General features: G+C 44.4%; 1 protein-coding gene across 1 annotated transcript in view; it reads left to right on the top strand.

Moving 5' to 3' along the window:
• The window catches only part of DNAJC13 (DnaJ heat shock protein family (Hsp40) member C13), a gene marked incomplete in the record, with an annotated part of 3,140,357 nt that overhangs the window by 1,914,283 nt on the left and 1,200,896 nt on the right, over positions 1 to 25,178 (top strand). Inside the window, 1 exon segment of the mRNA XM_044066722.1 lies at positions 23,851 to 23,935. Within this exon segment, the coding sequence (XP_043922657.1) occupies positions 23,851 to 23,935 (85 nt within the window).

Here is a 25,178-nt window from a genome sequence, read left to right as displayed (position 1 = left end):
GGGCAAGCCTACTGCAACTCTCTGTGGGACATTGCGCCAATTATTTATTTATTTGTAATTTGTTAACCAGGAAAGCCCTTTGGGCCATATTGAGCCCTTTTTCAATGGAGGCCCAGGGAGAAAATCTCCAAGTACATTCAAAATTACATTGCCAGTTAATACAAGAAAGTATATACAAAAATTTGAGCAGTTAGTGCAAAAAACATATATTATTGGCAGTTAGTACAGTTATAGGAGAGGAAGCTCCACGTACAATACAAAATTTGTTGGCAGCTATTACAGTTATAGGAGAAGGCTGCAAGATACATACACATTTATTGGTAGTTAATACAATTATTGTAGCAACATGTAGTGAAAAAAAAAAGATATTGCATAAAGATAGTGCTTGAGAGATATGGAGATTAATTACGAGAAAGGAATAGAAGTTTAGGCGGGGCGAGAGCAGGAGCATTCCCAGGTGGAGAGATAAGAGTGTAGAAGGGACTTGAAGGCAGAATGATTTTGGGTAGTCTGAATGAGGGGTGGAAGTAAGTTCCATTTTCATGCAAGAGAGAAGGCTAATAGAGATTGGCCAGGAATACGAAGAGGTTTGTGCACTTCAGGTAGGTTCTGAGTGTTGGATCTAAGAGAACGGCCAGGATGGTGCATTGTGAGAGTGGAGGATAATGAAAGGCAGTGGGAAGCATTGAAAATGAGTTTATGGGCAGTGGAGAGTTGAATGAGAGAGAGGTGATTAGGGAGTTCTAACAAATTCAGTGAATGTAAGGAAATGTATTGGTGACAGGAAGATTTAGAATTTGTAGTAAACTTGGAGATTTTCTTGTAGCAGGAAGCCAGCTTAGCCTTGAGGGTACTTTGAAGGTTGGTGAGAATTGGAGCTCTGTAAAGGAGGGAGGGGCCCAGGTAAGTGGTGGAGAGGGTTAGCCTGGTTGAAGTGGTTAGGTAGCGGTTATGGAGGTATAGCATATCTAGCTTTTGCTGGGTTTTCTTGATGTTGGCTTGAATGTTAACCATCCAGAAAAAACGCCCTCCTTTAAAAACATTATCCATCCCACCAAAAATACTGTGCCACTTCATTCCACTGCAAAACTTTTGGTTCAATCTGTTAAAGCTAACAACCTATCTGGAGAAACTTGGTTTGCAAATTCAGTAGGCAAAACCTAGAATTCCCTCCCATCTGACCTTATTTTGAACCCCTTCCTTAATCAGTTAAAAAAAAAAAAATCTAACCCAGTATTTCCAAACTCACTGGTTATGTCCTTGCTCTAACCCCAACTAAAGCCCTAATCTACTTCCATATCCCTGCAATTTTTTATTCACAGCGACTTACCTCTTACACTAAAAGGTTTGAAAAGAGAAACTGTAACATCTTTGCAGATACTGTGTATATAGCTGCACCTATAGGTTTGATAAGAGAAACTGTAACATATTTGTATATATTAATAGGTTCATAGGTTCATACTAGGCTGTCTGCCCTGGGGCATTTATAAGCCTAGCCAATGTGTGATTGGCATTCGCCACCCTTTGATTTTGAGTTTACTGTGCCCTTTTTAAGGTTAGTTTACTGTGCCTCTGTCTAGCAGTGACACAGAAGTAACCCCCGGGGTAAACCTACGATCCCCCATCCACTCATCAAGATTTTGTCAGTGAGGGGCTCTGCCTATCATGGACCAGGATTCTATTCCAGAGCGAAGGAAGACTCTGGGTTATGAATCTGTCCTTCCAGCGTGTCCTATTTATTTCTTTGCTGAGGTTCAAGTCCCTCGAGCATGTGGCTCTAAGGGATTTGGATTTTTTGAGGTGGAGCATGTCCATTAATTCTGGGTTGGACAGCTTTATATGTCAGGCATAGATCGCCTCTAAGTAGGCAGTATGCAACTGAGTAGAGCTGGAGTTTCTTTAACCGAGCAGCATATGGCATCTGTTTGAGTCCCTTGATCCTCTTTGTGAGGTACTTTTGGGGTCTTTCTAGTTGCTGCAGGTGTCTGGTAAGGTACATCCCAAATGGGGCATTGTATTCTATTATGGGCCTGATGAGGGATCAATAAAGGGGCACGATGACCTCCCTTGATCTAGATGTGAATCCTTTCATGATAAGGTGGGCTATATAGAAGGTCTTTCTAACCACTTTGGCAATGTGGTTGTCCAAGGAGAGATTACTATCAACTTGGGTTCCCAGGTCCCTAATTACTTCCTCCGTGCTTAATGGGTTACCACCTATGTGGTAATTTGTGGGCACTTTGTTTTTGCCAAAGGGTATGACTATACACTTTTTGGCATTTAGCTTTAGGCCATGGCTCTGGCACCAGTTATCCGTCTCTGTAAGACCTTTTTGAAGAATGCTCGTGTCAGCTGGAGAGTCAATTATGGCACCCAGTTTGCAGTCATCTGCAAACTTGGTCAGCCACAGTCCTCCCATGTTTGCCTGTACGTCGGAAAAATATATATATAAAAATATAAAATAATTTCTGAATATAAACTGTATGCTTTATAGGCTTGAAATGTGAAACTGTAACTTGTATGTTAATACAAAATATTTGTGGATATACTGTACCTTGCTTTCTTTATCTGTTTGTAAGTTTGGAGCTTTTCTCCCCGGGCCACCGCTGAAAATGGACATGTATCCAGTTGGACTATCCCAGTCAACAAATGTAAAATAAATAAAAATAAAATAAATAAATGTGTATGTGAAATGTTAGCTGCTCATCAATAAAGCCTCTGAGAAGCTTGATTTGAGGGATTAGTTCAATGGGGATCATGTTCTGGCTTTTTATAATGAAGGACTTTTTTGTCAATTGTGTAGCTCTTGGTAGGGGAGAAAATCATAAGATTATATGTTCTATAGTCCTATCTCACCTCCATTCTTACATATGGGATCGGAGCCGATCCTCGGCTCCGACTCATCCTATTTACAAGCTGGAAGACATCTGGTTGGCTTGTGGCTAGGTAGGTATCCCATGGTGCACCAGTACAATCTCCAGATCTCGTTTGCCACGTCGACGAGTTTGGTTGTGCTTCTCTTTTGCTCTGGCTAAGTGATTGCATTTATTTCCACCTTTACAAAGATTTCCTGGCTGTTTAGTTTAAAATAGTTTAATATAGTTAAAACTGTTACTGCTTGTAGTAATCTGTTAGCGTAGCTGTTGTTAGCTTTTACTTGTGCCATTTGGTGCAATTTTTGGCCTTTGGCCTTTTCTTGCTTACTTGGTATCCCGTGTACTGGTTTTTCTAGATTGGTAGCGTAGGCGCCTTTTGCACAATGTTATTCTGTGTGTGTTAATAGATAGCTAGAGTTTTTGGCGGTTTCCGCTTGTTATTTAGCCTAGTTATTTAGCTTGTTATTAGCATCATTGGATTGCTACTATTGTTAACAGAGCTACGTTCTGTTTGTGCTTGGCATAAGCCTAAATTTGTGAATTCCCGCTCATTACTGTGTTTCTGTTGAGTGTGTGATATTTTCTTGCTTTCTCTAACTTTCTGGACCGGTTTCAGTTAGAAGACCCTATCTCTTCCTTGCCCAGGCTAGGCCATTTTAACTTAGAGGACCTAGTCCTCGTGGTGTCTTTTCCTACCTGCAGGGCTAGGCCCGTTTAAATTAGAGGACCTAGTCCTCCTCCTTCCTTTTTTCTGTGTGCGTGTGCCCTATACCGCAGTATGTCTAAAGAGAGTAAGGATCATAAGCCATCCGGCTTTAAGAAATGTATTAAGTGCTCTCAAAAAATGTCTGTAACGGATGGTCATGGTAAGTGTGTTTACTGTTTAGGGGCCATCCATTTACAGGAGACCTGTTTATTTTGTCATGCATTTAGTTCTAGGGTGTTGCAGGAAAGGAAGAACAAGCTCATCCTAAAAGGTCTTCTTAAACCTTCCTTCGAGGAAGATTTGTCTAGTTCCTCATCTTCCTCTAAATCTATTAAGGGTAAGTCAAAATCTTCTAAGAGGCCCTGCCCGGCACCGGCTGGTGTCTCGGAGCCACCTCTTAGAGTTTCAAAAACAGACAAATCCACTGTCTCATCGGCTACACAGACCTCGGAGCCGCCTGAGAGTGGTATTGTTATTGCAGGGGTGGTCCCAAGTATTTTGGAGCCGACCGCTGAGACTTGAGACTTTCTCGGAGCCGGTCTATGGACCCTCTACCGGCCTCCTTGTTATTGAAGTCTCTTGTACCTCAGAGATCCCGATCTCCTACTATGTCATCCAGGTCTTCCAGGAGTTTATCGGAATGTGTGGAGAGGGTAGTTCTGTGACTTCTCAAAGTCATTTGCTTTGCCTAAATTGTTGTTGGCTCCGACCCAGTCGGTTCCGGAGCCACTCGAGCCAGTTCATCCCTCTGTGATCATTCCTCCTCCAAGCCAAGCTGGTCTTTCGGAGCAGGAGTGCTTGGTACCACTGGTGGAACCTTTGTCAAAAGCTCCCCTTGTGGCTGTTTCGGAGAAGAGTTCTGCTCTGACACTTTCAGTGCCGTACGTAGTGTCCAGGAGCCGAAGCTCTCCAGTCGGGCATGACAGAGATGCATGGAACTGAACTTCTGTTCAGAGGCTTGCTCTCGGTGCATTGGCTAGGGTGATTTCGGACCCTGCATCTATCTCGGAGCTGATGGCTCTGACGCTGACTGCATCCTCAGTCTCCTCTGAGCCGGGGAGGTCTTCAGAGCTGGAGAATTCGGCATGAGTGTGCTGTCCTGATTGTCAGCTCCTACCAGAGGTACCGGCACTCTTCCCTCTAAAGCACCTACTTCTGTCTCGGCTCCTACTCCCTCCAGTGGCAGCAGAGACCCTCAACCACTGGCTGGTGGCCCCCACTCTTCTGAGACCTCCCTGGAATGTCTTTCTGAGGAGCCCCCATGGAAGAGGACTTGTAAGAGGAAGCATGTCGACTCCCAGGATGAGTCTTTAACATCTGACACTGACCTTGAGGAGTCGGAAGGATCCCCCACATCATCCTCTGATGATGTCTCCTTCTTAGACATCCTGGAGATTCTTAAACAGAGGTGCGGCTGGCCCACTGTCACCCCTTCTGATGAGGAGTCTGTATACCTGAAGGCTTTCGGGTCTCAACCTTCTGCCTCTTGGGTGTCTCCACCCTTTGATGAACTGATGGATTTAGTTAGTCGAAAGGTGTGGGATACTCCTGATGTCGTGGAGTCAGTCCCCAGGAGACTTAAGTTTCTTTCTCCCTCCAGGAAGACTTTTTATCTAAAGGTGTTCCTGTAGATTCCATGGTGGTGGTGGCGGCCACTAAGGAGGAGCTAGCTGAGATGACTTCTGTTCATCCGCCGAATAAGGAGTCTCGAACGATGGACAGATATGGGAAGCATATCTTTTCTTTGGCAGCATTTACCCTTAGATCGTTGAATTACTTTACTCACGTTACGAGGCTACAGAGAGATCTTAGAGTTAGGAGACTCTTTACAAGCTACATGTACTGATGGAATCCCTGACAAGGTTTCTGCCCATTTGTCCACCTTGAACTATCATCAACTCTTCCATGCGGCTTATTTTGTATGCGGCCGATGGAGTGAGTAGAGCAGCGGGTTCAGGAATTTCCCTAAGCCGTCATTCCTGGATGCGTTTGTGTAACTTTGCAGAACCGTTTAAGTCTACCTTTACCAACGCCCCCTTCGGTTCCTCATTGTTTGGATCCATTTTAAAGGACACTCTTACCCGATGCGAGCAAGAAGGAAAAACACTCTCTGCCATGGGAGTACGTTTTACTGTTCCCTCTAGACCATACCCTAAGGGTAAGATGTGGTTCAAGAAGTCCCAGAGGTTTTTCCAGGAGGCACAGGGTAACTCCTCCTTCAGAGGCAGAGGAGGAGGAAATGATAGATGTCACCCTAGAGGCAGGGTCGATACACAAAACCAGGGAGGTCATGATTCCTTTTGGGGCTGGCCTTACCAGCGCTCCTGATGTGGGGCCTGACTGTGCTTCTCTGGGGCTGGTCGGGGGGTCACATTTATTTGTATTCAGTAGCCTGGCTAAGTATCACTCAAGACAAGTGGGTACAAAGAATTATTACCAGAGGTTATGTCATACCCTTTTCTCTTCCACCTTTTGTTCTCAAGAAGATCCCAGATGTTCCACCCAATCACAGGGATCTGGCAACTGTGGAGGTCAACAAGTTGCTGTCAAAGAATCATCCAAACCGTCCCAGCAGACCAAATAGGATCTGGAACTTAATCCAGATTCTTTTTAGTGCCAAAACGTACAGGGGACTGGAGGCCCATTCTGGACCTCAGCAGATTGAACGAGTCAGTAAAGAAGGACAAGTTCCAGATGGTAACACTGCAGTCTATACTCCCGTTGTTACGGAAAGACAATTGGATGTGCTCAATAGATCTCCAAGACGCCTGCTACCACATAAAAATGGACAGGGTTTCAAGGAGTCATCTACGTTTCTGGCTGGGAGTCAGTCACTACAAGTTCCTTGCTCTGCCCTTTGGTCTCACCACAGCCCCCTGGGTGTTCACCAAATGTATGGCAGTGGTGACAGTTCACCTGAGACGTAGAGGATTCCAGGTGTTTCCGTATTTGGACGACTGGCTCCTGACCGCCCCTACCAGTCATCTACTCCTTCAGAGCAGGGATGCTACTGTTCAGCTTTGTGCCCAGCTGGGAAGCTCTATAAATTGGGAAAAGTCTGCCTTATTGCCCTCCCAATCTGTGATTTTTATAGGCGCAGAGATAGACACAGTAAACATGGTGGCTTGTCTTCCTGCCGAAAGGGCACAGAACCTGGTTCTTCAAATTCACCGACTTCTCCCCTTATGAAGGGTCAAAGCCAAGATTATTCTGCAGCTCCTAGAGTCCATGGCTTTCACCATACTATCAGTGACACTAGCCAGGTTACACGTGAGAATTTTTCAGTGACTTCTGTCGTCCCAATGGTCTTTTCAGCACCTTCCATTATCCCATTTCATTCTGCTGACAGAATCTTGCAAGAAGGACCTCCTTTGGTGGACATTACCCAATCAACTGATCACGGGCGCTTCATTTGTTCCTTGCCAACCCGTTGCCACTGTGACCACGGATGCCTCACAGGGTGGGGGGGCATTATCTAGGTAGGACTGTCCAAGGCACATGGCAAGATCACAAGGCTCACCTGCATATCAACGTTCTAGAGATGAGGCAGTGCTCCTGGCGTTGCAAGCACTTCATGACCTTTTTCCTCTGGGGGCTATTGCAATACAATCAGGCAACATGTCGGTAGTATGATGCGTCAACAAACAGGGCGGAAATGGATCTTGCCCACTCTGTCGAGAGGCCATGCGAGTTTGGAAATGGGCGATATCTTCCCAGTGTTTTCTGGTGGCAACGCACATTCCAGGGACGACCAACGTGATAGCCAACAAGCTCAGCCAGGCGATCCCGATGCCTCACGAGTGGTGTCTGAAACAGGAAACAGCGGAACAGATTTTCCGCAGGTGGGGACAACCTTGCTGTGATCTGTTTGCCAGACCAGTCAATGTCAAATGCAGCAGCTACTTTTCCCTCATCCCCCCTCCGGGGGAGTCACCCAGACAGGCACTTGTTCACAATTGGCCCCTGGGTCTCCTTTATGCTTTTCCTCCCTTTCCTCTCATTCCCAAGTTTATTCAGAAAGCGAAACGGCTGGGAAGCAAACTGATCCTCATTGCTCCTTACTGGCCTCATCAAGTTTGGTTCCCCTTCTTCGGGCCTCTTCTCCTGGACAATCCTTGGATTCTGGACCCAGTTCCAGACCTGTTGACTCACATGTCAGGTTCGCTTCACCCCTCCTTACACACCCTCAATTTGACAGCGTGGCTGCTCCAGTTCCATCCCTAGTCAGGCTTCAAGACTTCTTGCCTTCCGTGACTTATATCCTTGCGTCTTCTCATAAACCTTCCACTAGGAGACTATATTCCAGTAATTGGAGAAGATTCTCTCTTTGGGCGGAGAAAGTGGATGTTGACCCCCTACACTGCCTCCATTCTAGTGGTTTTGGAATTTCTTTCTGAGCTTTTTCACCAAGGATCTGTGGCTACCACTATCAGAGTTCACTTGGCAGCGATTTCAAATTTTCATCTAGGTTTTCCAGATTCTAACTTTGTCTCATAAGCTGTGCAAAACATTCCTTAAAGGTGCCACTTTAAGACCACCTGTTCAAGAACCTGTGGCCTCATGAAATTTAAGATGTTATGTGATCCTATCTCGCCTACATTCTGTACTGATGGGCGACTCACGCTTTTATGCTATAGAGCGAGGCCCCTTATTGGCTGAGCTATCTTTATCCCAGGATGCACCACCACTAATCCCCCAGATATTTATTTAGGCTTTTTCCTGTCAGAAATTTGCTTGCTTTAAACCCAAAAGCTGTTTTAACAGCTATTGTTGTCATAGGAGTGTGTATTGATCAATTTCTGTTGTTTTCCCATTTTAGTTAGAGGGCCTTCCCTGTTGCGGTCAAATGCCCGTTGTTAGAGGGTCTTGACTCTCCCTCTTTCTTTGTGGTTTGTTCAACTGTATTGTTAAAAAAAAAAAACTAAGCTTTTTTCTATTGTTGTTCTTAAACTGTTTAGTTTGTGGTATTTCTCTTCTCTACAGGTACTGTTTTTGAAATTAGTTATGTCCAAAGAGCATAGACCCTCTGGGTTTAAAAAGTGCATGAGGTGTGGTTATAAAATGTCCATAATGGGCGACCACTCCTCGTGCGTCTATTGCTTAGGCGCCAAGCACCTACAAGAATCTTGTAGCGTGTGTCACGCCTTCTCATCAAGGGTCCTCCAGGAGAGGAAAAACAAATTAATCCTTAAGGGGTTAATTAAACCATCCTTCGAGGAGGCTTTATCTTCCTCTCTTTCTTCAAAAAAGAAGAAAGCATCGGCTCCGACCAGTCAGGAGCCAAGGGCGGTGGAACGGTCTGCCTCCAGCACTGGGGTCGAGAGGCGGGTCACCTTCATCGGCTCCACTGATATTGGAGCGATAGGTTACGGCTCAGACTCTTCCCTCGAGCCGAAGTCTTATCGGCACCGAGGGAAATTGCCTTGAGATCTCTAGTGGCAGAGCCCATTTGTATCCTCCAGATCATCCAAGATGTCTGATTCGGACATCGACAGGGTGCTCCTAAGACTCTTCCAGTCTCCGGTGTTCCAAACCAGCCCATTCGGAGCCGATGGTCCACTTCCCTACTATGGTTCCTCCTCCAACAGCCTTGGCACCGTTGGAGCCGGTGCTGGGGAACCGGTGGAGGTTTTTGCTCCAACTCCAGCTCTTGGGTCGGAGTTCAGTACACGGACGCCTTCCGCGGCCCTGGGATTGATGTTTTCCCAAGTCTCCGTGGGACCCTCCCAGGATTCTGGTGGTCCCGCCTTCAGGGCTATGAGGAGCCAAATCTTCCTTGGCTACCTCCACGGTCTCCCCAGCTCCTTCCGAGACTGGGTCTTTGGCAGTCCCCTGTCCTTAGACAGCGGAGCCCTGGGGCCTGAGGTTACCCCACTGGGGTTTCTCCTCCTGGAGGTCCTTCTGAAGCCTCTTTGGAAGAACCCCAGGAAGAGATCGTGCAAGAGGAAACATGTTGACTCTGATGAGTCTCTTACATCAGACACTGATCTCGATGATGCAGAGGGTAAGTCATCCTCGGATGATGTCTCCTTTGCAGACATCCTGGAAGCCCTAAAACAAGTCCAAACCCCCTTCTGCTGATGAGTCGTGTCTCCGCCCTTGATGAGCTCTTGGATTTGATCTGTCGGAATAAGTTCCTCTCGCACCCCTGAAAAAGAGTTTCTAACTAAAGGTGTGGCTGTAGATGCTTTGGTGGTGGCATCTGCTACCCAGCAAGATGTAGCAGAGGCTTCGACGTCCGCCCACCCTCCTAATGAGGAGTCTAGGAGCATGGATCGCAGCAGCCTTTACATTGAGGTCCTTGGACACCAGATTTCAGAGGGATCTGATTAAAGAACTATCCGATACCCTCTTGGGTAACCTGCCTGAGGAGCTGGCCCAGACGGTTGGCTCTCAGCTGGCTGCAATGTCGCCCATCTCAAACTCGTCCATGAGGCTCATTTCTTATCGGCTGAGAGTAGAGCAGCGTTACAGGCCCTGGCTCCGCCTGTGTCATCATTCATGAGGCCTTTAAGTCTTCCTTGGGTCCTCCTGTTTGGACCGAACAGGAGGGTAAGACTCCTTATCCCAAGGCTAAAAGAGGAGGGAAAATGTGATTCCCTTCCAGAGGCAGGAGAGGCAGCAGAGGCCCTCGCAACACTGGAGACCGCGAAGTTCTTTTGTGGCTCTTCATCCTTTCACAGTCCCTGAGGGATTGCCCGACTGTGCAGCTCGAGCCAGTCGGGGTTCTCAAGCACCTAAAAGCCTGCAGGACCGATGGGTGCTTCAATATCGCCGGAGGTTACACCATCCCATTCTCTCATTCCCCTCAGTCCAAAAAAGATTCTTTTGGTGCCAAAAGACCGGGGACTTGAGGCCAGTCAGAAAGTCCAAGATGTTCTTCGTCTCACATTGCTGCAGTCATAACCTGTGGGTAGTCTGCTGTCCTCGGTTTCAGACCGAAGACCTGCTGGGGAAATTTTGTCTTTCAGTTATCCGGATGTCAGAAAAGTTAATTGCATTTCTTGTGGGAAACAGATACGGGATTATCATTCTTTCTGTATTCCTTGCTTGGGGCCTGCTAGATTTAATAAGTGCACCATTAAATGAAGATTAGACTGTGCCAGGCTTGTTAAAGATCAATCTTTGAGGTCTAAATGAGTCCCATTATTGACGCGGGTTCTCCTGAGCCTCCGGTTGAATCTGTGGATCCTGCAACCTTTACTTTTGCAGGAGTTGGCCTCTCAGGAGTTAGGCCCGACTGAGGGTGCTTCTCAGGTATCTGTAGTTCCATCTTTACAAAAGGTTATTAGGCCTTCTACTTCAGTGGCGTCTTGTTGGCCCTGGTCATAGTTCTAGCTCTCCAGCCCCTGTTCCTAAAAAGCATATGTTGAAAATGGCAGAGGACTTGATTACTTTGATCAGAGAAGAGGCCCAGGGTGGAGGCAGATTTAGAGGGAATGGATCATTCCTCAGACTACTCTGATTCCTCAGCTGAAGAAATTCAGGATTTCCCTTCCTATTCAGATTCGGATGCAGAGGACTCCTGTCCTTCTGCTTCTCCTCCAGAGGATTTTTTTTTCTGAGACTTTACATTCCATGAGGGAACATTTCAAGTGGGAAGGTCAGAATTTTAGTTTCTGCCACAACATAGGCCCTTGGCTATTCCTCCTGTCTTGGATGTTGTTCAGGATGTTTTTTCTGAATCTTCCCTTAATCCTGATTCTTTGCCTCCTGCCCCTGTTAAGCCAGACAGATATAACAGAGTTCCAGAAGCACATAAGTATTTGTACAAGAGTCCTAGAGCTGATACGGAAACTATTATTCAAGGTCCAAGGTTAGGCTTCTGTGGCTAAGAATCCAGTTCCTTGTACACCGCCGCTACGTTAGCTATGAGGGCTTTGAATTGCCAATTTCATATGCTGAAGTATGAGAACTTTAGGAGTTGGTTCATGCATCAGATCAAGTTGGCAAACATTCTTTGCAGTGTGGTTTCATCCAGGGTGGCTATGCCTGGCTTAAGGATCAGAATTTGTCAGAGCATGTATTTTGGATGCTCCTCTTCAATCTGAAGTACTTTTGGTCCTCCTGTGGAATCAGTTTTGAAAAAGATGGAAGATAAGGCTAAGTCTATGCAGACGGTCAAGGATTTTATGCAGGTGCAGCCCCTAAGTTTAGTAGGAATTGGCCTGCTAGAGGATGGTCTTATCCTTCGGATTATCAGTCTAAGGGCAGGTCTAGACGGGTAGAGGCGCAGGGCTCACGCCAGGGTTCTTTCAGACCTAGGACTTGGAGTTCTCCTGCACAGTCTAAACAGACCCAATGACCTGTATCTTCTGCACTGGCAGCTCCTCTAGGAGGAAAGTTGGGACTTTTCAAACAAAACTGGCATTTGGTCACCCAGGACAAATAGGTGTTGGATATAATAAATCAAGGTTACAAGTTTTATTTTCACACTTTTCCTCCTTTCAGAGGCAATGTGCCTCCTCAGCAGCTCAGGAGCAAATTTCTTTGCTTTTGCAGATGGGGGAAATTCAGGTGGTCCCTCCGTCAGAAGTAGGCCTAGGATTTTATTCCCGTCTATTCCTAGTGCCAAAGAAAGGAAACACTTGGAGGCCAGTTCTGGATTTGTCCATTCTCAATACCTACCTAGACATTCCAAAGTTCAAGATATTAACATTACAACAACTTCTGCCTATGCTAGGCAAAGATCACTGGATGGTAACCCTGGATCTCAAAGAGGCCTATCTTCACATCCCTATCAGGCCCAGCTGCAGGAGATTCCTGAGATTTTTGGTTTATCTACTGCACCCAGGGTATTCACAAAAGTTCTGGCTCCTGTAATTGCTTTCTTCAGACAGAGAGGAATACAAATTTATCCTTATCTGGACGATTGCCTGATTCTTGCTCAAAACAAAGACAAGTTACTACAACATCTCCAGTATGTAATGGCAGTTTTAAGGTGCCTAGGAATAAAGTCCAGTCTAGTGCCCTCTCAGGACATGTGCTTTCTGGGTGTGAGACTGAATACAGCTTCTCAGATGGCATTTACAAACAAAGAACTCTTCATCTATATTTCCAGCAGTTATCAGTAATGTCCAGGCTGACTGCAAGGACAGTCCTTCAAGCCTTGGGGTTCATGGCATCTTGCATTCTAGTACTTCCCAATGCCAAACTTCATATGAGGAAGCTACAATGGTATCTCAAAAGTGTGTGGACTCAACACTGCCACGGTTTGGACACTGTCATTCGGATTATACCTTGCATCCAGAAGGAATTCTTGTGGTGGGCTCAGGAATGTCACCTAAACAAGGGACTCTCAGATCCTAACGACGGATGCCTCGGACTTGGCTTGGGGAGCACACTTCAATGGGAAATGGATACAAGACATGTGGCCTCCCAAACTACTACATTTGCATATCAACATGAAAGAGATGTTAGCAGTCCAATTTGCCTTGATGGCCTTCAAGGACCTACTTCAGCCGGGACAGGTGTTGATTCAAACAGACAACACAACAGTCATGTGGTACATCAACAAGCAGGGGAACCCATTCCTACCCTCTTTGCAGACAAGCAATGATTTTGTGGGAGACTGCTCTGAGTTTGCACATCAATCTAGCACAGAACTCCCTAGCAGATGTATTGAGCAGACAAATTGTGGATCCCCACGAGTGGAAACTGGACCCTCAGGTATTCAAACAGTTAGACATAGATCTGTTCGCTTCTCCACTGAATTTCCAACTGCCAAAATTTTGCACAAAGATGTTCCATCCAAATGCTTGGAAAGTGGATGCTCTATCTTTCAGTTTGAACAACCTTCACGCTTATGCTTTCCCCTCTGCCTCTTCTTCCCAAGGTACTCTTGAAAGTCAGGCGGACAAGCCTTGCATGATTCTAATAGCACCAGATTGGCCACGCCAGCATTGGTATCCTCTGCTGAGGAGTTTAATTCAGGAGCCTCCTTGGCCTTTGCCACAGATTCCTCATTTGTTATCCCAGTCAAACAATCATTTTCTCAATGTCCGGTGCAGTCCCTGCATCTAACAGCCATTCTGTAATGGAGCCGTGGGGTCTCAGCTTCCTCAACAGGTTTTAGATGTCATTTTGGTTTATGCTGATAAATGGAGGAGATTTTTTCTTTGGAGCACAGCAAAGGGCTTTGATGTTTCAGTACCTAATTTGAGTTTTGCACTACAGTATCTTACTGAATTACTGGACAAGGGTTTGTCATTCTCTTCTGTGAAGGTTCATGCTGCAGCCATTTCTGCTCACTATGATTGTGACCCTCCTTTATTTTCTCACCCTTTGTTCAAACAATTTCTTAGAGGGGCAAAAAATATAAGACCCCCACGTAGAGCTCCTACTCCTTCCTGGGATCTCAAATTTGTGTTGGAGAAGCTTACAGGCACTCATGGCAGTTGAACCCTTTCTGATATTCCATAAGGATAGAGTTTAACCCTACTTTTATGCCTAAATTGATTTCTAATGTGGCCTTGAACCAGTCTATTCATTTGCCTACTTTTTATGCTGATCCCCAAAATAAGGGGGAAAAAGTCTTGCATTCTTTGGATATCCACAGGCAGCTACGTTATTATTTGAACAGAACTAAAGAGTTCAGACAGACTCAACAGTTATTTGTTTCCTTTGCTTTGGGTTCACAAGGGAAAGCTGTTTCAAAGCAGACTATTTCTAAGTGGATTGGTCAATGTATTGCTTTTGTTATTCTCATCATGGGAAGAATGTTCCTGCTGGGATCAGACCTCATTCTACTAGGGCTACTGCCACATCTACTGCTTTATATTTTGGAGGCAGCTACTTGGAGTTCAGTGCACACTTTTACTAAGCATTACCATCTCCCTCTTTATTCCAAGTCCAGGGCTGGGTTTGCCACTGCAGTTTTACAGGGCATGTTAGCAGCTCCTAATGCTATTTAGTTTGCCAGCCTCCCTTTTCCTTTGCTTTGGGATTCTACCCACAGGTTATGACTGCAGCAATGAAGAACATAGTACAGTTTTGTACCTACCATAAATGTAGATGTTATAGTTTGTGGTTGTTGTGTTTGGGATACTTTACTATTTTGGCTCTGGCCTTTCATTTTAGGCCTTCTGACATCTGGGGCAAGAAAGACTGAGGATATGGGTATTCGCCGACCGAGGACAGCGGACTACCCACAGGTTATGACTGCAGCAATGTAGATCCTCAACATCTACATTTATGGTATACAAACCATTCTCCCATTGCTGGAGATTACCATATCATGGTACATCAAGCATCCAGGAGACATCTACTGCTCACCTGAGAAGTCTAGGATTCCAGGTGTTTCTAGAGGCGACTGGCTCCTAACTGCCACTTCCAGGCATCTACTACTGCAGAGCCTTCAAGCCACTATATCACTGGGCAGTTCCCTTGGAATCACCTTCAATTGGCCAAAGTCTGTGTTGCTGCCATCTCAACGAATAAGATTCATAGGGTAGAGATACTCAAACCAATATCTACCTCCAGACAGAATACATACCATACAGACTCAAGTTCGAGCCTTACTTCCCAGGTCCAAAGCTCCAGCCAGGATGGTCCTGCAGCTATTGGGATCCATGTCATGGTTCTTCTAGTCCCCTTGGCAAGGTTGCACATGAGAATTCTCCAGTGGCTTCTTTCAGCTCAGTGGTCCTTTCAGGAACTCCCTCTCAGTCACCTCATATGGATCACGGAATCTTGCAAACGGGACCTTCGCTGGTGGCTAGTGCCCTCCAATTTGAATCAGGCCCTTTGTTCTACCTCCTCCTGCGGCCACTTTGACCACGGACGCCTCCCAGATGGGGTGGGGGGGCATTCCCTGGTCAGGTCAGTCCAAGGCAAATGGCACCCGGAAGAGACCCTACTTCATATCAACATCCTAGAAATGAGGGCAGTATTTTTCAAGCCCTTCACGATTATCTCCCTCAGCAGACAACATGTCAGTTGTCTGGTACCTGAACAAACAGGGAGGGACCAGATCCTATCCTCTTTGCAGAGAAGCCATGAGAGTTTGGGAATGGGCAGTCTCACCAAACGCTTTCTAGTGGCTACTCACATACCGGCAAGTCCAATGTGATAGCCGACAGATTGAGCAGAACCATCCTCTCTCCTCACGAATGGTCTCTGAATATGACAGTTGCAAGTCAGATTTTCAGCAAATGGGGAGTTCCTCTGAATAAGAGCCCCATAGACGCACTAGTCCGCCTTTGGCCGCTTTATGCCTTCCCTCCAGTTCCTCTCCTTCCCAGGGTGATTCAAAAGGCATCTCTGGGAGCAAAATGATCTTAATTGCTCCTTACTGGCCTCGTCAAGTATGGTTTCCCTACCTCGAAATATGCTCTGGAAGGTCCATGGTTCCTGGATCAGATCCCAGATCTTTTGGTTCATCAGTCGGGACTATTCCACCAGTCCCTGCACACCTTAAAACTGACTGCTTGGCTCCTCTTCCGACTATAGTCAGGAGTCATACATTGGATCCAGAGGTTGTACACATATTATCTTCGGCCCATAAGTCTGCTACAAAGAAACTGTATTCTAGCAAATGGAAAAGATTTGCTATTTGGGCTCAACTCCCTGGACCCCATCTCTATTCCCGTGGCAGAAGTACTAAAATTTTTAACTTCTCTTTTCAATCAAGGCTCTTTAGTCTCTACCATCAAGGTCCAATTGGCAGCGATTTCCAATTTTCACGAATCCATAAACCCACCATTAATGAGCAACAGATTGTGTAAGACCTTCTTGAAAGGTGCTGCTCTATTGAGACCTCTGATTTCTCATCCTGCACCTCCATGGGATCTCGATATAGTGTTACGTGCCTTGACTTCCTTCCTTTTTGAACCGGCGGCTACATGTGATCTGAAGTTTCTATCATGGAAGACAGCTTTTCTGGTGGCAATTACTTCTGCCAGAAGAGTTTCAGAGCTTCAAGCTTTGTCAGTAAAACCCACAAGGACAGAGTATCCCTCAGGCCAAATCCTTCCTTTGTCCCTAAAGTTTGTTCCAGTTTCTGCTTACAACAATTGTTAGAACTTCCAGTCTTTTTTCCAAAATATTCTAATAAAGCGGAATTCATATTCCACACACTAGATGTCCACAGGCAGTTGCATTTTTATTTAGACAGGACCAAACAAACAAGGAAAACGGATCAGTTGTTTGTATCCTTTGCAGACAATAAATTGGGCAAAGCTGTCACAAAGGTCACTATTGCCAAATGGATCAGGGACTGTATTACTCAAGCTTATTTCTATTCTAACAAAGAGCTTACCACCTCTGTCAAAGCTCATTCTACAAGGGCTATGGCTACTTTGATAGCATTTCATTCTAAGCTTGCCATTAGTGACATTTGTGCTGCAGCTACATGGTCTTCCCCGCACACTTTTATTTCCCACTACAAATTGGATGTGGCATCTAGAGGACGAGCTTCATTTGGTTCCACAGTGCTCAGGAGTGTTTTCCAATGTTCCACCCAGGATTTAGGTGCTAGGACGCTGTCCCATCAGTACAGAATGAGATAGGATCACATAACATCTTTTAGTTATACCATAACTTTAGATGTTTGGGATCCATCTCCTAATAATCCACCCTCCTTCCCCTTCCTTGGAGATCAGAGGATATCAGAAGGTCCGAATCCTGTTTCATCTTGAAACATCTAACAATGTTATATAAACAAACAAACAAGATCTGGGGGATTAGTGGTGGTGCATCCTGGGATAAAGATAGCTCAGCCAATAAGAGGCCTCGCTCTATAGCATAAGCGGCAGTCGTCGGAGCGAGGATCGGCTCCGAGCCCATCAGTACAGAATGTAGGCGAGATGGATCCCAAACATCTAAAGTTATGGTAAGTACATAACTAAAAGTTTTGTGGTATGTAAATTAACATCTCCGCCCTTTGAGCCTTCTCATTCATCCTCTTTGAAATTTTTGTCTTGGAAGACGACGTTTTTGGTGGCTATCACGTCTGCCAGACGGGTGTCAGAGTTGCAAGCATTGTTTGTTAAAACCGCCTTATCTGATCTTTCACAAAGACAGGGTGTCCCTTCGTAATAATCCCTCCTTTGTCCCCAAGGTCTGCTCCCATGCCACTTTGAATCAGTCCATAGAACTTTCGGTTTTCTTTCCAAATCACTCCAGTGCAGCTAAGTACAGGTTTCACCAGCTGGATGTCCATAGACAATTACGATTTTATTTGCACTGGACTAAAGACATCAGAAGATCAGATCAATTATTAATTTCCTTTTCCAAATCCAGGTTGGGCTGATCAGTTTCCAAAGTAACTCTCTCTAATTGGATTTCTAGCTGTATAGCTCATGTTTACAATTTTGAGGGTAAACCTTTACCCCTTAAAATCAAGGCTCATTCTACCAGATCTCAGTCTAACTCTGCAGCCTTTCAAGCCAGGGTCCCACTTGATAATATTTGTGCAGCAGCTACGTGGGCTACCCCTCACACTTTTATTACTCATTACAAATTGGATTTAACCTCCAGGGGTAGAGCATCTTTTGGTTCCACGGTACTCTGGAGTATTTTTCCTTGAGCCATCCAAGAATAAGGCGCTAGGGATGCTGTCCCATATGTAAGAATGAAGGTGAGATAGGACTACAGAACATAAAGAAGTTATGTACTCACCATAACGTTCCATGTTTGTAGTCCATCTCACCCTTCATTCTTACGAACCCGCCCTCCTGCCCCTATCCTGCAAGTACCCGGAGATAGAAAAAATTTTAATTTCATTATTTATGGTGACCTTTTAGTATTGGCTTCCTTCTGTATGTTGTTGTTTCTTCTAGCCAGCAGCAAACAAGATCTGGGGATTGTACTGGTGCACCACAAGCCAACCAGAAGTCTTCCAGCTTGTAAATAGGCTGAGTCGGAGCTGAGGATCAGCTCCGATCCCATATGTAAGAATGAAGGGTGAGATGGACTACAACTTCTTTTAGTTGCATTAAGGGCTAAATGGCTATTTAGCATCCAGGTCTCAGTGCAACGAAAGGCAGTCTGTGTTAATTTCATAAGTTTGGAGAGAGAATCAGCTGAGCAAATGATGTAAGAGTCATCTGCATATTGAACAAGTTTAGCATTTGGGATGCAATGATGGAAGTCATTAATGAAGATATTAAAAAATAAAGGGCCTAAGATAGACCCTTGGGGCAACTCCTGTGAGGGTATCAAGGAAAGAAGAGGGGGAGTTGTTCCATTTAACGGACTGTTGCCTGTTTGAAAGATAACTGGAAAACTAATTTATAGTTGGAGGAGAGAGGTTAAGGTGTGTGAGAGCTTTGATAGTAATAGGTTATGGGAAATGGTATTGAAGGCTTTTGATAAGTCTAAGAACAGAGAGGATACAACATTGCCAGAGTCTCGGGCATGGTTGACAATGTCGAGGAAAGATAAGATAGCTGAGGAGGTACTATGGTGGGGTCTGAAACCGTATTGTGTAAGGGACAGAAGGTTATTGTCTAGGAGGAAGGAAAGAAGTTGTTGGTGAATACATTTTTCAAGTATTTTTGAGATAGGGGAGAGTATGGCTATGGGGCGGAAGTTAGGGATGTCATTGTTGTTGCCTCCCTTATGTAAGGGGATGATGAATGCCTTTTTCCAAGGGAGGGGTACATAAGATTCCTGGATGGAGTGGTTGATGAGAATACAGATTGGGGAGGCTATGCCATTAGCAGCTAATTTTAGAAAATTTGATGGAAGGTTATTTGGGGCATTAGAACAAGATTTTAATTTACTGAGAAGTTTTTTAACAGTGATGACAGGGATAGGTTTAAGGGAGGACGGTAGGGTTGTCTGCAGAGGAAGAAGGGTTTGTGTAGAGAGGGGCTGAGGTGGCAGGGGGGAGGGTGGAATCTGTGGTAGAGGAAGAGGGGTTGGTGGAGAGTGGGGCAGAAGAGGTTGATGGGCTAGCAGGGAAAGATGTAGTAAGTTTGGTTATAGAGTCAATAAAAAAGGAGTTAAAGTTGGTGGCTATGGTATGGTCAGGAGAAGGGTCAGGATAGGGGTTATCTTTTCTGCCAGGTTTGAAGAGGGCTATAATACTACTCCAGAATTTCTTATGGTTAGATTTATAGTTATTCTGGAGGTTTGAGTAGTAGGATCTAAGATCGGAGTGAATATGCTGTTTTACTGTGTTGTACAGTTTATATTGATTGAGATTGCGGCATTTTGAGTTTTTGTTGATGTTTCCAGAGTTTGTCATTTGAGTGCGTAAGAGTGATGGTATCTTTAGAGAGCCATGGGGCTATTTTAGATTTCATCCTTTTAGTTCTGGGAGGGGCAAAGGTATTTAGTAAGTTAGTGAAAACAGTATTAAAGTGGTTGACAGTGTCATCCAGGGGAAAAGTTTTCAAAGGGCTCCAATTTATTAGTTTTAAGGTATCAGTGAAGGATTGAGAGTTAAAGTTACTAAGGGTGCCTGTTGTGATGTAATTGTGCAGTAAGTGTAGTGGGGATAGGGAGCGGGTTGCAAAGGCAGGAAAATGGTCACTAATGGAGTCGGGCAAAATACCACTTTCAGAGATAGTGTCTGGGTAGGAGACTAATATCCAGTCCAGAACAGTGCTGGAGGTGGTATCTTTATTGGGTCGAGTAAGAGCGTTAATTAATTGAGAGAAGCCATATAGGTTTAAGGTATGAGAAGTAGAGCTAGAGTGAATAGAAGAGCAGTTAATGTTAACATCGCCTAGGATGATGGTTTCATTAGAAATAGTGGATGAGAACCAGGAAAATATATCTTCTAGAATGGGGGTATTGTTTCCTGGTGGGATGTAAAGTGCAGCTATCACTATACTTTATGGTTGTTAATCTTTAGTAGAGCAATGGTCATTTCAGCTGTGGAGAATTTAAGTGTGGGGTTGGTATAAGGTGTTAAAGTTAGATAGGAGGAGAAGAGAATGACTACTCCACCACCTTTCTTCCTGGTTCTTAAGTTTGTAGTTGGGGAGGATTATTTCAGTGTCGTTTAGATGAGACTTTAGCCAAGTTTCAGAAATACAGAGGATGTCAGGATGATTATGAGAGAGCCAAGCATGGAGGTTGGGAAGTTTGTTAGAGATTTTGGGCATTGAGGGTAGCAAAGAAGAGGGATTTGTTGGTATTTTGTGATGGGGGAGATATGGGGTGTTAGTAGTGTGGTTAGCAGAGGGTCCTGGAGAGCAGAAGTGACAATAGTTCCAAAAATAAGGTTAGTAGTCTTGATAGTGATTCTATACTAACTCCGAGATCACACAAAATTGGGGACAGAGAATATCCCAAACCCGAGAGTTGTGCAATCTTGCAAAACTGTCGACCATGTGTTTAATCAACCAAAAGCCAACAGTTAAACAGATGTAGACCAAAAACCCTTAAGACCTAACCATCTGCACCCTGTGTCACAGTCTGAATTTCTTTCCCCCGTCCCCTCCCTTAGTCCTTTGAGTTGGTCATCATTGGCCATGCGGTGGTGGATTCCCTGTTCACTGTACCCCTTGCCTTCCCCTCCTTGTTCTTAACAAGCACTCTCGTTTTGGGTTCAGTTCAAACATGGAGGCAGATTGGACCACTGTAAATGGGTCCTGTTCTTCGTGGGCAAATCTTCCAGGTCTTCACATGCTCTACTTCATTTGTACAGATTTTCTAATCCAACTAGGAAAAGAAAGATGCAAGCTTGACATCACACTGTACCTGTGTTAGACCATCAGTGTCCTGACTCCCAAAAGGTGAGGAGTTAGCAGATGCAAGGAGGTTTGGTTATAGCTGAAGTCAAGCCAGTCGTCATATTCCTTGCAAGCATGAATTACAGATGATACGAGTGCCACACTGACTATACTCTAACTTCTGCAGTTATGGCATGTTCCTAACACAGCTATTTTTTTCTGAGGTTGCTTACCTTGGCCATTTCCTGTGCCAGTCTTAAAAAAGGTCTAGAGTGATCAATACATCAGTCTAATTATTGAATGCAATTAAAATGTTCTCTGGGACTTCTTAATTAAATGTTTGTTATACAGAAGCGTGTGATGGCTAAGTAACCAAAGTTAGGTTCACTTCCCTAGCAATGTCTGCTTAGGCATGCTTCTTTTTTCTGCCCAAACCACTGTGTAATGAGATTTATTTTTATGTAACATTAACTAAATTGTTAACATCTAAGCATCTGATATGTCGACATTTACACTTGTATCTGCAAGGCCATGGAACAAATCATCATGGACGTTAACAAAGATATAGGACATCTCCAAATGCTCAACCCCACCCAGTTTGTCTTTGTCATGGGGTGATCATGCCTGTTAAACTTGGTGGACTTCTTTGAGATGGCCACCAAAGCCCTAGACAAAGGCAAATCCATGCATATGGCTTACCTAGACTTAGCCAAGCCTTTGCCACAATTCCGCACTCAGGCATCATTGATAAACTCACCCATCTGGGTGTCAACCCATATATTGTCAGGGGGGTTGCAAACTGGCTTACTGATAAAACTCATATGGCCAAAATAGGGAACTCTACCTCCTCCAGCAGACCTGTAACCAGTGGTGTTCCACAGGGATCAGTTCTGGGACCCCTACTGTTTGGCATCTACTTCTTCTTAGTACAGGCTAAAACTAAAGAATGGTGGCTGACACAGTTTGCAGATTACTGCAAACTGGGAGCGATCATTGAAAAAAAACCCCTAGTGATGTCAACATCCTGCAAGAATGTCTTGCGCAGATTAATGACTGGTGCCCAAGTCATGGTCTTTAACTTAATGCAAAAAAAAAAGCATTATCCCCTTTAGCAAGGGTGATGTTCCTGCAAACTACCACATCAATAACAATACTCTTAAGCGCACAGTCAGCGGTGAGGGATATGGGCACACAGTTCGACAGCAACCTTAACGTTGATCATCATATCTCCAGAGTGGTAAGGACATTTTATATTGCTCATCTCATAAGTAAGGACATTGCCTCTTGAAGAAAAGAGGTCATAACCCCCCTGTACTCTTCCCTCATCAGGCCAATAATAGAATACAATGCTACCTTTGTTACTTGCCTTTCCAAACCCCTGCAGCAATTGGAGAGACCACAAAGGTTCCTTACAAAGAAAATTCAGTCTCTTCAAGGTCTGTCTTCTGCGGACAGAGTGAAATCATTATCACTTTACTCTGTGTCGTACAGACTGCTCAGAGGCAACCTAAGTCTTGCATATAGAACAATCTCTGACCCAGCTTTAATGGAAATGCTGTGCATTCGCAAGTCAAATGGCACATGGGTCACTTGCTCAAAGGACCTTAAACCTGGTATGTGACATCAACAGAACTTGCTGGAGAGACAAATTTGTCTCAGAGGTTGCCCCACCTTTGGAACAAGCTTCCGATTCATGTTAAATAAAGCTCCTCATTAGCCCTATTTAAGTGTAACCTGGACGATTGGATGGGTAACTTTAAATTCACCCCTGGGGCTCCAGCTGTGTGTCCCTCTTGGACAGGGGACAGTAGGTGCTGATTTAAGTGTCCGCTTGAACCAGACACCCTTGGAAACATGGGTTGAACTTGGCTAGGCTTGTAAGGGCACTGGTGCTTTTAGCCTAGTAACCTGCTATGATTCTGTGCACCATTGACAGTCAAGGTCAGCATACAGGTAAAAAACACAAAAAACCTAGGGATGTAATCTCCTTGCACCCCTGAACATTATTGCTCTTGCTTCAAAATTATTGAAGGTTGCCACAGAGGCGTTGGTCAGCAGATGTAGTAATGCTGTCTCTGACATTATAGAACTTTGTCATTTTTGTGTTGTATAATTAGGTGGTGTGAAATTTGTTAGTTTATACAGTTTACTAGTGGCTCTTTGTAATGTTTATATTTCCTCACCAAAGAACGCTTCTCGAATAGGACATAGCTGCATTATAGAAATCTTGCAAATAAATGAGGGTCACTGTATTACAGATTTGACAACAACATCCAACAAATATTTTTTTTAATACCTATTTTCAGAAACTTGAATGATGTAGGTGTTACCAGAGGGGAAAATTTGGTTCCTGCTATGGAGTGCAATTTGCTATAACTAACAGTCTAGGTACACTACTGGCTAACATTGTTAATGTAAAATTAAAGTAGGCAGTGTAGTACAACAAAGGATAAGCTTTTTACTGTGTATTAATTGTATATGTTGTATAGTTATTTTTGTACACAGAGGTTATGGACATTTTGCATGTCCAGGCTTTTTCAGCTTATGTTACACAGTTCAAAGAAAAAAAATGTAAATTCTGTTGTTTTTTTCATTGATCTAATAAAAAAAATGATCGGTAACAAAATGCTGTGTATTTCAGGGATCAAGATAATGCTGTCATCCGACCCCTTCCCCGAGTGAAGAGGCTACTTTCAGAGGGAACCTGCCTGCCTCACATTGTTCAGGTAAATAATTTCTTCTCTGCAAGAAAATCAGTTAAAGTGTTAGATATAATGACTGCTACAAGAATGACTATAAGCAATACAAGAGGTTTTCTGTCAGTGCAGCAGTTGGGGGGCTTTTGGCAGGTTTATGATTGTTCAGGTGTGTCATATTAAACATTCAGAAGTTTGTATTCCTTGCTTAGTTATAAAAATCTAAAGTTGCTTTGCCTATGTTGGGGTGAAGCGATTCCAACAAAATTAAGATTTAGTGAACATTAGATGGTTTCAGTTTTGATCGTCACTGTAGTACCTAATTCAGGAATGGTATTTTGTTTGACTGTGCTAGTGTGTCATAACTGATGCTCTTAGGTTTACATTACTAGCTTTCATTAAAGAAACAAATGTATGGATTCAGATGAAACTGTACCAATAAGCATTATTTGCATTTATTGAACATCAGATTTTGTTGTGGTTTTATAGGGTCCCCTAGCAGATCCTCCAGCCAGTAGTGCCATTGTCTTTCAACTTATAGTGGGGGTTTTAGGTCCCTGCTAACCCCCTGCTAAAGCCCAAGCCAGCTTTTGTGTGATTTGGAGTTGCATAGATAAGCACCAGAGCGTAGTTAAACAAAGTTAAACAAGGCTAAACTATTTCTGGCTCCAGAAGTCATTTTTTTTTTTCCCTTTTCCTCTACTTACTTGCAATCTAAACACAGTCTATCCTCTATCTCATAGCTCAGCACTTGCTCTAAAGCATTTTTATATAGGTAAATAGGTTCATACTAGGCTATCTGCCCTAGGGCATTTATAAGCCTAGCCAGAGTGTGTTTGGCTTTCGCCACCCATTTTAAATTAATTTTGCTATGCCCTTTTTCGAGGTTAGTATACTGTGCCTCTGTCTAACATTGACACAGAAGTGATACCCGGGGTAAACCTACGATCTCCCATCCACTCATCAAGATTCCTCTTGAAGAGAGTCAATGAGGGACTCTGCCTAACCTGGACTGGGATTTTATTCCAGAGTGAAGGGAGCCTCTGGGTTATGAATCTGTCCGTCCAGCATGTCTTGTCATCACTGGAGCACCTAGTTTGAGTAGTAGTCAGCTTGGGGTAATATGCTAGGGATTTTGTGTTAAGTGCTGAGGAATTGTGGTGCACATTGCGATTGTTGTAATGGAGCTAGTTTGGGGATCAGAAAAGGAACATGATAGAAAACATGTACGCCAAATATTAATGTTTCTGTGACCTTGCATACTACTACAAAA

Source organism: Protopterus annectens, chromosome 3.part1 (assembly GCF_019279795.1).
Source record: "Protopterus annectens isolate FY-2018-M chromosome 3.part1, PAN1.0, whole genome shotgun sequence".
Lineage (NCBI taxonomy): Eukaryota > Metazoa > Chordata > Ceratodontiformes > Protopteridae > Protopterus > Protopterus annectens.
The sequence above is the reverse complement of the archived record's forward strand: the minus strand, read 5'-3'. Positions and strand labels throughout refer to the sequence as shown.